The sequence below is a fragment of the Haliotis rubra genome, unplaced genomic scaffold (genome assembly GCF_003918875.1).
Source record: "Haliotis rubra isolate DU_JTF1 unplaced genomic scaffold, ASM391887v1 Scf425, whole genome shotgun sequence".
NCBI classification, from domain to species: domain Eukaryota; kingdom Metazoa; phylum Mollusca; class Gastropoda; order Lepetellida; family Haliotidae; genus Haliotis; species Haliotis rubra.
Window position 1 is genome coordinate 95383 of NW_025767108.1, and position 15855 is coordinate 111237.

The following is a 15855-nucleotide window of genomic DNA, read 5'->3' on the forward strand; positions in this document are numbered from 1 at the left end:
AAATGCTTATTACATGGTCTTTGACACCATCTTTACTTGATGGAATCCAAGCAAAACTGTCCTTCTGATACCAGCATAACCAGAATATACGTATCCAAAGAGATTAGTCTGTGATAAATAAAAATACATACTCTGCTTTCCCAATATCTAAATCCATTTCATGATGTTTAAGTGCCTCATCATGCTTGCCCATTTCCAGGTAAGCATTGCCCATGCAACTGTGCAAGTTTGCAATCACTTCCTGCTTATTTGTTACTTCATTCTCACTCCATTCCTCCACACGTTTCAGAGTTTTCTGGGACTTCTGCAAACTTTCTTGGTAGTGCCCCTCAGCGTGAGCTGTAAGAATAAGCAACACAATAAGCATGCATCCCAGATAAAGATATGCATGATTCTAGCACTACTTCGCAGTCAGAATATACCTGAAGTTCTGTTCACCTCAAACAATAAAGTTCCTAACATCAATCCCTTTCACCTATTTGTTAATGTGTCATCAGCAGTCATGTGAGCTCACTTCAGAAACTTCCAGATGATGAGTGTACAGTAATCAGCTGGATTCTCAATTAGGTTTGCATGTTATTGGCATATTGTCGAAAGATATCCTGCCACTGATGTAAATGCACAAGTCAAAGTGAGGCGACACAAGGGCAATATGAGTTTTTTCAAAATTGCCTCTGTTCACCCAGCAGAAAATGGGTACCCAGTGGGATAAGTCATGTGAGTATAGCCTTCTAGCGCCTCACAGGCAGCTTGGGTTATCCGTGGTAATAATGAACTGTGGAATCTGTGAGCGCTTTGAGCAGACTTTGGTGTGGAGTTTAGCGCAATATAAGAATCCATATCTTGCCTAAAGTGAGACCACATGTACCACATGTGCTTCATTGTGGGGCAGGACTGAAGTCCAAGAAACTCTCAGGAGTCAAGCTGCCAAACATGGTCACGTATACAAGGACTCTCCGCACCCAACGTTGCTTCACTTCAACTGATTTGTGACCTGAGGTGTATGCATAGGACCACACACCACCACAATTCAAAAATAAAGAAAGAGTGCCCCAGTTCTAATGGTTGTGACTAGAATAAACCAGTGGGGACCGGCCACTAACTTCCAGCTCTAAGTTAGTAAGTTTAATCCTGAAAATGTACACTGCTGGATCTAAGGTGAGATGTGATCATCCAGATCTGCCAGTGTCCAGCTCTGGACCCATATCCGAAACTGAATCATTCTTCCAAGCTAAGCAGACCTGAAAATGTCCACCTGTTGGAGAGAAACCTCCTGGCTGCTTGTGAAACTCCTCTGTCCATGCACAAGACAGGAAGTTCAAGCAGGAGCACTCAGTGTATCTGGAGATATTGAACCTGTACCAGACTAGCCACTTCACACTAAGATAGATGAAAGTCTTCTGTTATATAAACAGGTGAGGAAAACATTATCCAGGTTACCAGACATAGTTAACTGGAGACACATCTAAATACAATGTAAAACTTACCAAATAACATGCTGACAACTCAAGTTTTACATGGCAGGAATTATTGACATAGGTACTAACCCATGGGTTAACTCTCTGCATACCCTGCACCTCATGCAGCCAGACCAGAATAAACATGCAGATATGCATTCCTTGTATTGTGTCAGGACTTTAAACGATTTACGTTTAGAGATTCAAAATACAAGTTAAGAGAAGATAGATCTGACAATGGCTAGATATCCTAGCAAGCGTAGAGAAGGCAATTTCTACTACTGGTATGTTACCAAAGAATACTTACAAACTTCGGTATGCAGTCTGAAAACTGATTTATAGTATATAGTCCAAATTCTGTGATCCTATGATGGTCTTACAAGCCAGGGCCCCGTTTCACAAAGCTCTCGTAAGCCTAAGATCTCGTAACCTTTCTTGTAGCATTTGTACCTCCCATACTGTAACATAGGAGGTACAATAGTACGAGAAAAGTTGCGAGATCTTGGGCTTACAAAAGTTTTGTGAACGGGGTCCTGGTGTATGCTGTGAGCAGACAAACTGTCACACAAACCTTCATCTATCTGTTCCAGTCTGATGAGGATGTACTTCATAGGATCGGTGCTACTTGAACTGTTCAGCTTGCTGCCACTGCTGCTAAGTACCTGGGCTTGCTTTTGTTTGTCTCTCTTCCTGGCATACATTGGCTTCTGCTGTCTCCAAAAGTCTTCCCTTACCCCAAGGTACTCAAGTCCATCACAAGCCTTTTCCTTGATGAAGTCTGTGGTGTTTGATGTATTGGTTGTTGTCATGCCTACAAATGTTGACACTTACATTTAGAATCCTTTGATTTTCAACCTTTGAGTAAAGTCACTGCAAACATTTAGCTACATACATTTATTTCTACATGGTACATTTTGAGTTATGAGAAGGTTTTCTTGGTGACTTTTTTCAAAAACCATACAGTAAATCCTCTAACAGCATATATATACCACAATACACATCAGTACAAACACAAATGGAAAGTAATGGTCTAAGCTAACACTGTTTGTGGGTTCATCTCTGTAAGGTTTCAGTTTTATAGGGCCCGTAAGTCTCGCGAGGCGCTACTTTCGCTACTAGATTTCCGGTGACAAGCGAATACGCAAGATCCAGTTGTGGTGCCAAATTGCGCGACCGCCTAATATGACCTTACTAGACCGGACCAAGTGTACTACCATGCTTGGCTGTCACAGCTGCTGACAGTCGTAATTATTGGATCATTTGGGGATGATAAGATCGAAAAATTATTATTCCTTCAAGGATTATCGGTTCCTTACTGACAACCGACAACCATGAGTCAATTCGAAAACATATGAGTACCTTTCTTTAGCTATAATATATTTTTGACAACCAGTGCAGTTCTATCGCTAAACGTGTTTCTTTTCAGTATCACGGACAGTGTTTGTCACAAAACATATTTCGGGAATCAATGACATGGTTAACGAAATGCATTTGAGTAATATGTATTTATATTGAATTAAAAAAACTATTAATTAATATACTGCAATTCATAAAACAGCCATGTGTTACCAACTTTATCAAGTTGATGTTCTATTCATATTTGGCCACATTGACTCTGTCATTTCCCTTTTCAATAAAAGTATGTAATTCCAAATTAGAATATTTTTGTTTGTTTAATTTGTTATTTATTTTCTAAATACATTTGTTCTGCTTCAGCAATATTTTGTAACTATTCCAAATTAAAAACTATTTTGTACATATTTAATATATTTATATTTGTTAGGAACTATTTGAGATCAAATAGTTTCTAACAAATATCAATATTGATATGTACAAAATAGTTTTTAATTTGGAATAGTTACAAAATATTCAATAGAGACAATTGGCTTTATGCAATGTAAAATGCATGTGTATAAATACTTGAGGTACTAATATAAATACTTTGTAAACTAGTTGGTAGGCTTAATAATTTTACTCTTTCCAAGTCCAAGGGATGACTTTATGCCAGTTCAGGTGACAGAATGACTCAAAGATACATGAAATATGTAATTTTTTAGAGTAAAATTGATATTTTATACTTATCCTGACTCATGAGGTAAGCCCTCCCATCCTCCCCACATAACACTTTGGATTTCCCTGTAAATTCAAATGTTGGGCTCAGTATATGAGGAGAGAGTGAGGCACATGGGTGGAGGTGGCGCCCTCGTTCCCGCGCTTGTGGAATGGAGGTAACTCGTGGTGAGTACTAATTAGTGATTTTACATTGAAGGGAGCTTCAATTAGGGAGATACAAGTGTTCCACTATGTTCGCAAGAAGAAGAAGACAAGCAAAAAGAGCATGAGTCAGGATAAGTATAAAATATCAATTTTACTCTAAAAATTACATATTTTTTCCTTATCCTGACTCATGCTCTTTTTGCTTGTAGAATCCTACGGAAAAGGAGGTGGGAATATATAATACTTTGGATTTTAATAATTAGTGATTTGAACTGTGATGATTGTAATAACCCTATGGGAACTTCATAAAGGCACTGAACTGATGAATTCCTGCTGCTAACTTATCAGCTGCCATATAAAGGTTATTACAATGTACTTATTACAATGTACTTATTATGATAAAGTATATATAACATTAATACAATGCTTAAGACTAATAGACTTAAGCTTGTTAATATGCTAGTATAAACTCCTTAGAGTTTGTTAGCTAAATTACTTTAAGATATAAACATAGTACTAAGCTTAAGATATGATTAAACTTAAGCTAATTATATAATAGCAAAACTCTTTAGAGTTTGTTAGCTAATATACTTATATGATATAGACATAGTGCTGAGCTTAAGATATGAATAAGCTTTAGCTACATATATAATAGCAAAACTCTGTAGAGTTTGTTAGCTAATATATTTTTACAATATGAGTATAGTACTGTGCTTAAGATATAATTAACTTAAGCTACATATACAATAGCCAAAAACTCTGTAGAGTTTATTAGCTAATGCATTTATAATGTAACCATAGTACTAAGCTTAAGATATGATTAGACTTAAGCTAAATGTATATAGCAAAAAAACTCCTTAGAGTTTATTAACTAATATACTTTTATGTTATAAACATAGTACTGAGCTTAAGATATGATTAAACTTAAGCTATATATATAATAGCAAAACTCCGTAGAGTTTGTTAGCTAATACCTTATATAATGTAACCATACTGCTTAAGATACGATGAAACTTAAGCTAATTATATAATAGCAAAAAACCCTTTAGAGTTTGTTAGCTAAAATACTTATATGAAATAAACCTAGTATTGAGCTTAAGATATGAAGGAAAACCTTAAAGGTCACATGCAACGTAAAACACAACTTTGCAGATTCTGATACCTTTCTGTATGGACATACCGAAACAAATCGTCAAAAATGCAAATTCAGCTTATAAAGTTGAAAAATAACGCGATGAAAAAAAACGCGTGAAATCGGAGTTCAAACGTTTCACTAATTTTCCCCAGACTTTTCTGGGGAAAACGGGTTTCAACAGCTGGGCTGCGCTCATAGCACGTGCGCAAGTAAATAGGTTCGCACATCTTGGAAGCGGGTTGTCGGGTGAATACTCGGTGAAGGCTTTGGTGTGAACTATTTTTCTAATGTTTTGTTGATATCTCACAGGCGCGAGCTTTTTATATGTTATGACAGTCAATTAACTGTTTATATAATTTCATTTGTCTATTTCACCACACGTTCTTCTTACAGAGACACTTTCTCAGTTCGATACCAAAAAGCAATGTCATTATTTAGCGTTGACAGAATTTCTAACTGTAAAATAGATATGTCGTTGTCACAGACAAAACTCAATGTCTTGTTTTATTGACACCTGTGTGTCTGCCTGCCTGTCTGCTAATAACAATATTCAATACACAGCTGCTATCACTGACCACATGCAATTTGAACTTAACACCAATCAGGCTATACACCATAAACAAAATGCATTGATTTATGGCCCGAGTTCGGTCTCTGTCACATTATGTAATTACACAGACAGGCAGGTGTGATACTTGAACACATGACATGTTATGATGTCTGTTGATTGCAAAATGTTATACACAAAAAAATGAGCATGTATTTACAAAACCCAACATCTCTCTATATATATACACACAATTAGCCGTGAAGGCATCTGCAAATGAACCAGCCGTTACACTTGAGTGCACACCCACCCGCTCTGACTGGGTTCGGTATCCCGGCTGCTTCGTTTCTTGGGAAGTAAACCGAAGTACACAATTTTGCACTTTCGATTTGCGATTGTACGCTTATAATTTTGTTGATATATTTTTTCGTAACCAGCAATGTATATTATATGTCATGAATAAGTGATAATTGTGTTTTAATTATGTTTGATTTTTTGGTTGCATGTGACCTTTAAGCTAAATATATAATAGCAAAAAAACCTTTTAGAGTTTTGTTAGCTAATATACTTATATGATATAAACATAGTATTGAGCTTAAGATATGAAGGAAACCTTAAGCTACATATATCATAGCAAAAACTCTGTAGAGTTTGTTAGCTAATACATGTTATAATGTAACCATAAAGCTTAAAATATGATGAAACTTAAGCCAAATATATAATAGCAAAAACTCTTTTAGAGTTTGTTAGCTAATATACCTATATGATATAAACATAGTACTGCGCTTAAGATATGAATAAGCTTAAGTTACATATATAATAGCAAAAACTCCGTAGAGTTTGTTAGCTAATACATGTTATAATGTAACCATAATGCTTAAGATATGATGAAACTTAAGCCAAATAGCAAAAAACTCTTTAGAGTTTGTTAGCTAATATACTTATATGATATAAACATAGTACTGAGCTTAAGATATGAATAAGCTTAAGCTACCTATATAATAGCAAAAACTCCGTAGAGTTTGTAAGCTAATATAGTTTTACAATATGAGTATAGTACTATGCTTGAGATATAATTAACTTAAGCTACGTATATAATAGCCAAAAACTCTGTAGAGTTTGTTAGCTAATGCATTTATAATGTAACCATAGTACTACGCTTAAGATATGATTAACTTAAGGTAAATATATAATAACAAACTCTGTAGAGTTGTTAACTTATATATTGTATGATGTAATAATCATAGTACTGTGATGATAAAAAAGAACTTAAGCAAATTATATATAGCATGTAGCTATTTAGTACTGTTATAAGATAAGTAGAAATCTGTAAGATTGACTTATCTTCTCCGAGGAACTGTCAACTGTTGTGCGAGGACCATGGGATCGAATTGGTGGATACCTGAGACGTCCTCGGTGGTGATATCTCTCAGATAATGGTTGGCAACCACCATATCGGATCTCCAGAAATAAACCCTCCATTATTACAAATAACATTTGTGTAGATCAATTGTAGAAGTTAGCGCTCTAATATCAAGAGTATTAGAAGCTCATGGAGGGTCGGATCGGGTCCAGCAGTCTTGTAGGCACGTAGTATGACAGTTCTGATCCAAAGGAGATGGTAGTACGTGAGACTTCAGTCTGCGTAACTTGATGATAGAGGAAATAATCTGTTGCATTTTTCCCTCCTGTTTGGTTCGGTGGAGATAAATTTACAGTGCTCTTGCTGGCCATCGTGATAGAATCATCGTATCATGAAGTCCAAGTACGTCATCCAGGCGTGTTCATAAACCTCACTTGTGAGGTGTTGGAGCACTATATTCAGATCCCCAAGTTGGAGCGTGAAACTTCCGTTTTAATCCTCCAATCAGAAAGCTTAAGTAGGTTTACTAACCATCTAGTTGTGTTAGTAGCTTGATGATGAAATTCAGCTGTAGTCTGAGACGCTGTGGATTTAGATCCACTTGTATCCCCGTCGTCTAGGTAAATTCGCACGCGAAGTCCTTGACGATGTAGGTGCACAACCAGGTGTGTCTGTCCTCGCTGAACTTTATGTAAAATCGCCTGACTGCCGTGCCTCGTCCTAACTTGACAGGGGAGGTCTCTAACCTGAAGAAAGCAGCCCAATCATGAAGGTTCAGATTAACTGGACTGTAAGGAGGCTTGCTCGTTCACTGATATATAGTTGTCACTTGTAACGTAAGTCTTGAACTGTGAACTAAGATCGACCTCTCGCGTAGGTCGTTGTCCATCGCGGTCCAATCAGAACAAGGCATTTTGATTCTGTAGAATACCCGCGCTGTGATGTCACCAGTGTAGCAGGAAAAAACCTTGTATAAAATCTTGCCGTCGTTGATATTAGCATAATCGTCGGTCTTCACCATAGCTTCCCCGGTTACCCGAGTGACCACGCGTTTCGAGGGTTAATGGTAACGCGCCGAAGCCTCCGCACAAATACCTCGCTCTGTAATATTAATGCTGGGTAGGTTATTTTCCTGGCTGTCGTGAAAGTAACTTCAGTTTTGAATATAATTCGACTTCCTTATATAAAGGTACAATAAACTTGCAAGTTGTCAGCTTGTAGACTGTATACATGAATGTATCGTCATAATTGTAGAATTAAAGCTGAACTTGTTGTACATATTTCTTCTCAGAAACGTTGACGATTATGAGTTATACTCGCTGTAACAAGGCTGCTGTTCAATTTCGATATTGAATTGTCTGCAGATCTCCGTAATGGTCACGCATGTAGATAATCGTATCGTAGTCCGGGATTGCATATTCTAGCAATCTATACGGAAAAGTTGATTCCTGTGAAGATCTATGAAACGTCGTTGACTAATTAATATAGCGACGTTCTGTGTTGTAAATAGCCTGTGCAATTGTCTTCGCGTAGGCTTATAGACGGCATATGGCATACAGTTGATAGACAACTTATGCGATGTCTTGAACGGACTGACGAGTAGCTATATATGACGAGTGGCTAGTATATGGAGACCTTGGAGGATACTTCCTCGGTGAACGCCGGAGACTTCACGAAGCTCTCGAAGTATCCCTTCTAGATCTTCTGGGTGAAGTAGACTTGGAGCCACTTAGCCTTCGCGACCTTCGCGAAGGTATCGAGTCAGAGCCCGATCAGTATATATATATGAGCGCTTGCTTCGCGAACGACCTCTGTGTTCAACAGGATGTGGGGTCGGCGAAGCGCTACTCCTCCGCGACGTCCCTTGTAACTGGTGAGGCTCTAGCTCCTTCGCGGAGGCGGCCTGCTTGAGCGTTAGCTTCATACAGGGTGTGGTTCTTGCTGGTTCTGCGTAAGTAGAGCCGAGTAGATCATCCTATCATCTTCAGAAGTCGTGTCACGAAATCTGGTGATAAGAATCTCATTGATTGTTCTAGATCTATTAAGGCCAAAGAACATACGCCTCTGGCGTTTGAACTTTCATGGCCTTATGGTAGGCTGTGTCCACATTCTGTGGTACGGCAGCAATCGGGTCGATCGGAGGTAAGGTGATGGTGTCTGCATCGTCTTCCTTCATCAGGTATGTCTGCGCCAAGTTGCCACTCTTGGAAGGTGACGAGAGATCTAGTTTGTTTACCATCCAATATCGTATCTCAGCGTCTGAGAAAATGATGCCTCCATCATCTTCTATCCCAGCATCGCTGATGAGAGGTTGATGCTCTTCTGATGGTGGACTGTGTGTTTCTATCTCTATGTCGGGTGACGCTCGGGGAGACCTGACTGTAGACTTGTGTACAGACTTGTGTGGTGACCTGTGAGGTGATCGACGTGGTGATGTACGTCATCTTGGTGATCTGCGTCTATGGGTTGACCTTCTCGGAGACCTGTGAGGAGAATGTTGATAGCTTCATGAAGCTCTTGTGTAGCCCCTCGAGTCCTTCTGGACGATGACGATCTGTGGTCTGAGTCCGCATCTAAGGATGAAGCCGAGGAAGGTGATGATCTATCCCGCCTTCGCGAAGGCCTTCGCGAAGGCTGTACATCTAGGTCCTTCGTCGAGGTGGTCTGCGACTTCCTTCGCGAAGGTGGCTTCGTCGTGGCTGCTACGCTGACGGGGAGTGCCTCTGGAGTGTCGTCTGCGTTGGAACCTTCGCGAAGGCTCAGGCCCTGGGCTGGCTGCTTCTCCAGTCTGTAGTGGCCCTCCATCATGATCATGATTTGCCGCAACAGTTCATCTGGGATGGTCTGCGACGAAGTAGTCGGTGCCCTCTCTGCAATGTTAGCGGCGGGGCCCTCAGGGAAGTCGTCTGACATCAGTGTAGAGACATCAGGCTGCATGGCGATCTCTGCTGATGTCACTGTAGCTGTCACCGGTCGCTTCTTGTGGCGTACGTCGGGGATGATAATCGGCTGATCATCGTAGAGGCCCAGTTCAGTGGCTGGAACAATCTCGGTTGAGAAAGTCCTAGTAGACTTCGTTGATTTCCCCTCAGAGGTCGACGCTGCCCTGGGGGTGCGAAGTCTGCGTTGAGTGTTGGTAGTGACGGGACCCTCAGGAAGATCATCGAATATCAGCGTTGGTACAGCAGGCTGCATGTTGATCTGCGCTGACATCACTGTTGCCGACATCGGTCATTCTTTTGATGTACATCAGGTATGATGATCGGCTAATCATCATACAGGCCCAAATCTGCGACGGGAACAATCTCGGCTGAGAAGTTCTAGTAGACTTCGTTGATTTCCCCTCAGAGGTCGACGTTGCCCTGGGGGTGCGAAGTCTGTGTTGAGATGCAGTAGAAGCCCTCTAGTCTTCGGCTGCGACGATGGGATGTCTGGGGAAGCAGGACGCTTCTTGGAGGCGGCGGACTACGTCCCACACCTCTCCACCACTCTAGCGGAACACCAGACGGGAGGGGGGTCGACCAACAGCAGTAGACTGGCGAGGGGTTCAGGTGTATCAGTCATGGCTAGACTCTGCATACGCGACCTATCTGCTGTGCGTCTCAAACACAAAGTAATTATTTATTAAAGGCAGAATTGGATAAATTAGTACCGCAACTGCAACGTGAATAAAATGAACATGGCGCAGTACAGCTAGGGCATATTAAATGCGGATCAGCAGCAGAATAAAAAACGTAATCTGCAACAGTACAGAATTTTCATCAACGTAATCCACTGAACAAACATGGCGTCCCGTGAATAAACAGCAGAAACACGACTAAATATCAATATATAATTGTTGAAGGAGACTAGCTAAACCTCTATAGATGTCTATCGAGGTAACTAACTAAATATAATCAAAGGATATAGTGTGTCGGGAGACACAGGCGCTCTCACGTCCAGCTCACTGGGCAAAGAAGGAGAGAGTGAGGCACATGGGTGGAGGTGGCGCCCTCGTTCCCGCACTTGTGGAAGGGAGGTAACTCGTGGTGAGTACTAATTAGTGATTTTACATTGAAGGGAGCTTCAATTAGGGAGATACAAGTGTTCCGCTATGTTCGCAAGAAGAAGAAGACAAGCAAAAAAGAGCATGAGTCAGGATAAGGAAAAATAAATTGTTTGTTGTTTTGCAAATGTGAAAGAAAATGCATTATAAATTTTACTTTGGATAGATGACAGGGATCTGCATGTGTCAAATTGTTTCTTTGCCATGCTGTAAATATAATGATAATGATATATTGAATACAGGGATTGGGATGGAGACCTTCGACATTTTCAGGATTATTAGCCATTTTCTGAATTTAGAATGGGCCACTGCCCTTGTATCAATAGTAAACTTCAAAATTTTAATGGGGCATTTTTATTCTAATGTGCAAAATGGCCACTGTCTTTCCCAATGCCTGGAATAAATAGTTCTTGTAACATTATAATTTTTTTTATAAATATATGAACTTTCCCATTTATGGTGACGTTTTTATTCACACAAGAAGTCATAGTGTCACAAATCAATCAACAGCTCGACAAAATAACCTTGATGGCATGGTTACAATTATTTCGGTTACTACTGTCAGATATTCAAAACAAAAATGTGAAAACCCTCAGCCATATGAATATTCATCATGAAACAATTATTTATCAAATTATGTAAACATTATTTTAGAGGTGATATATATAAACTGGTTGTTAAACAATATTTATTACACTTTGTACTGGATGTCTTGGAGTGAGTGTACAATGTACTATGATCTAAAGTACACGAGTGTTACTTAGTTCTTGGTTATGCAGGGGTGAGGTTCTGCTATGCTGTAAGCAAAATATGAAGCAGCACACAGCACCTTCAAGTCACAATTGGCAAAAATGCAAGACCAAATACACTCAAAATTTGGAGTAATCACTCAAAGACATTTCCTGTATTGTAAAATATACTGATCAATACATGGGGAAACTAAATGTGCATATATACTATGTCATGACTGTAGATTCTGCAGACACTGGCTGATAGCAGCATGAGTATGATTACTTGTCATGTAATATAGTGTTTTTCACCCCTATTTAGTAACTTACATATTCCAAATATTCTGCCAATGAGGCCAAGGTTGGTAACTGGCATTCCATATTTTCCACTATACAGTTAGACCAATATGTTTTAAAATAATGGAAAAGAATAATGTGTACTGGTTATTGTGCTATGAACCAGTGTTGTAATCTTACAGCAAATAAAAACTAAGAATTTCATATTTCAACAAAATTCCATGTCATGTAGAATCACATGCCTATGCCATTGATTAAGTTTAACTTTTCATTGGAAAGCATGTTTTTTCATGGAAACTGGAGTAGTAGGGTAACCTAGTGGTTAAACTGTTGACACTCGTCACACTGAAGGCCCGGGTTTGATTCCCCACATGTGTGCAAAGTGTGAAGCCCATTGCTGCTCTTCCCAGGATTATGTTGCTGGAATATTGCTAAAAGCAGTGTAAAACCCAACTCTCTCACTTGGAAACCTTTGCTATATACACTGAAAATCTAATCTCCTACATCCATCGTTGTATATTTACTGTCAAATCAATATCATGGCTAAAAGCAGAAATCTTCCAAACCATTCAATTTGTGCTTGCTTTATCCACACTTAAAAAACAATAAACAAGTTTTAGAACTATTCTGCAAGTTTATTCCAAAGACATAATTACTCATAACATATCAAACATTCTTTGCATTTCCCAGATGCTAAACCTGAAAAAATACTGTAACAGTATCATCTGGAATACAAATGTTCTTTCATGGTCACTCATCTAAATTCTCACTGAATTATCTGAGAGTCCCAAGATGTCACAAGACTTTCCAAAACACCTTGCTGGTTACAAGCATTTCCTGTTCCAGCAAGTGTCCAAAGGATGATGTGTAGGGCTTTAATATGTTTTATAACTTAACTGTACATGCAACATTTCAATGACTTGCTGTTTCTTCATTGCAATGTATATTGCTTGAAAAGAGATCTTATATTAAAAGAAATCTGAAGATCTGTTTCAGTTTGTGTTGCTCTTGATGTCAATGGTAATTGTGGTGATAAAGAAATCTATTCCTCCTTCTTTCTCCTCTTAAAGATGTGCATCTGTTCCAACTGAAAAAAATACATAACACACGTTAGACCAAGTATGATATACTTAATAAAATGTAAACACTAAAACAGTTCCTTACAATGTTGACATCAAGATATTATTGATAAATTAAGCATGTGGATGTTATGTTTAACTGAACATGCTGCACCATAACCAAATGCTAAATGGGGTTGTAATAATATATTAATCAAGCTCATATTACAGAATACATTTGTGAGAGACACCTATTCAGAGCTATTGGTATCAATCAAAGTGTGGATATAATCATCATTGTTTACGCACTATTAAATTATTATTTAATTCATTACATTTATTTTTTTAGAATTACACCTGGTTTTTCATTGCACATTAAGTTATCTTCTGGATAATTCCAACTGCAAGATACTTTATTTATTAACAGTTTTTTTGATACACATGCATTATACCGGATACCTGCCTGTCATATTTTATTAGGTCCCCTCTCCGGGGGACAATAAAATCCCACTGTAAGATATCAAATGCAATCAAACGATTAACTAATCTGCACACATGTCAACTCCACCCTTATTGTGCGTGCCATGCTTAAACAATACCAGCCTTTAAATGAAAACAAAGAAATCCATGTAACAAACTTACCTCGACTAATGAATGGGCCAGCCTGAAGATGACGCTGTGACAACTCTGCATCTGTTTGGCAAATATTCACGTGCTGTTCATGCAACATTGCCTTAGTGCTTTAGCAGTCCATAGTCTGTTACATGGCATAGGTTTATGATTCACACAGCCAGTGTCGAGTATGATTATCCACGGAATACCCCATGTAACAGTGTTATCGCCATTGCAGAAAAACGTTGTTTGTCACCGGAAGTACTAAACAACGTAATCTCTCGCGAAGTGCCGTGACCTACTTACGGGCCCTATTGGTCCAGAGGTTTTAGGGATGATGGTAAAACACAAGCTGAACACAAGAAATCCAGCTCCCTTGAATAATACAGGGAAGTTTCATCATCGTCAGTCTTCTAATATCAAGTACCATGTATTACCATGTGAAAAAAGTCTACTCCAGGAGCAAGGTCAGAGAATTGTAATTGTTCAACCCAAATGATAGATGATTACTTGTTATCTTTGTGATGTATAAGTTTGTGTCATTACTACAAGACCAATATTTACAGTATAGTCTGGATTGAAGGCTCCCACATTCAATGCTTCTTTGTCTGACAAACCAGAGTCAGGAACATAGTTCAGATTAAACCTCGGCAAAACTGTACTTATCCAGGAATTCTTTCAGATTATTCCCAGTAACTTCACAAGCTTTTGAAAGCCTATTCCAAAATGATGAAACAGTCCAGGAAACTATCATTAAGCCATTGTTACTTTAAGTGCTTGATAGGTCCATGAACAGTGTCACAAAAACAAGCTTGATGTCAAAAGGACTGAAACGTAAGCACTGCTGAAGTGACTCCCTCACAGCAAACAACAACAAATGAATGCCTTCATCCCAATCCTACTCAGCCTTAAAAGAGAGTACTCATCATACTATTTGGAGTCTCTCTTCCTGAGCTCCATGAGATTTAGGACGATATGTGTTTTGCCTGAACAATGCATAGCCTGTTGGAAAACACCTTGATCTGTCTAAATAGTCTTAAGCAAACCAAACATACTGAAGAACTTTACTAAAGCCTTAATAATGACCTGAGCCATAATTTTCCATAATGGAATAACCTCTGGAAACCTTATCAAAGTTAGTCTGTACTGATTGCCTGACTCAGTTTTTGACTCAGCAATGATGAAGATTGTTAACCCAGCTGTGTACACTCTGGCTGGTCACTGATTTTGTTACAAGTTTTGTTCACATCCAAATGAGATACCAAAGGAGTTTCATGTCCCAAGCTCAAATAGGACTTTTGGAAGATCAATCTGATAAAAAAGCTTCATTCATTATCAGCAGGTACATATGGTGGCTTCCATTTCCTCATCAAAACACAATCCTTGAAAAAAATAGGAAATGGGAACATAGTCAAAGAGAGTGCCGACTGGCAATAACCAACTGCTCCCTGTCCAGAACTGGTTCCTCAACAGCCAAAAACAAATCATTCCCAATAAGCAAGTCTACACCTTTGATAGGGAGAGTTAAACCAGTCCAGACACTAAGTCATTCTTTCACTGGAGAGGCGCACCGTCATAACCCCCTAACAAAACATCAGAATGGGCTGATGACTCCTCAGATGACTCTCCCTAGCAAACTCAATAAATGTAGTACCATCACGTTTCTTTGCAAAGGCAAACATTAGCCTTTAAGCTTAAGAAACAAATTCATAAGCCTTCAAAATGGCAGATTTTACACTGATAATCAGAGCTCCTATCAACAGATAAAGCGAATACAATTCCTTAACTTTTCCCAAAAATGCACTTTGCAACAACATGGTCAACTGATTCTCAGGCCATTTCAAATTGTTAGCTACCTTTTCAAAATGTTGGTAACATCAAAGTGTGCTGACATGTACCACCCAATACAATTTCATGAAACTTGGCAGTCTTGGTCTTAGCATTTTCTGCTTATTTCTTATTGTTCAAAGGCCAGCTATTCATGTACTAGATCCAATACTATCAATCAATGTGTAGTGTCATCATTGTGCCAAGTTACAGTTAACATGTGCAGTGATTTGGAGAAGAAGATGTTGACTGATGATACATGTGAGACAATGATGAAATAAATCATCTTGATATTATAAAACCACCGAACATTGTACTTTGTTTTCATTTTTTTAAGAAGCATTGTAAGTAGTGCTAGTATTGGCATACAACCAGTGATACGATACATCACGATACTAAAATGTTCGTCACGACGATATATTGCCAAAGAATTGTGCACTGAAGCTGCGATACGATACAAATCTCGATATAAGGGTGGCGATACAATATGTATCACAATTCTAAAATCTTAAATTCTAACACCAACTATAAAACACCTTAAGATCAAAACAAAACCATTTTAAAATATT

At 38.7% G+C, this 15855-nt stretch overlaps 1 protein-coding gene across 4 annotated transcripts in view; it reads right to left on the bottom strand.

Moving 5' to 3' along the window:
* Positions 1–15855, bottom strand: part of LOC124288803 (outer dynein arm-docking complex subunit 4-like) — a 62449-nt gene that overhangs the window by 14851 nt on the left and 31743 nt on the right. For all 4 annotated transcript variants that reach the window (XM_046725333.1, XM_046725335.1, XM_046725334.1 and 1 more), the window contains 2 exons: positions 2029–2268; positions 132–339 (listed from right to left, as the gene is read on the bottom strand). In XM_046725333.1, the coding sequence (XP_046581289.1) occupies positions 132–339; positions 2029–2268 (448 nt within the window). The remainder of the gene's footprint in view (positions 1–131; positions 340–2028; positions 2269–15855) is intronic.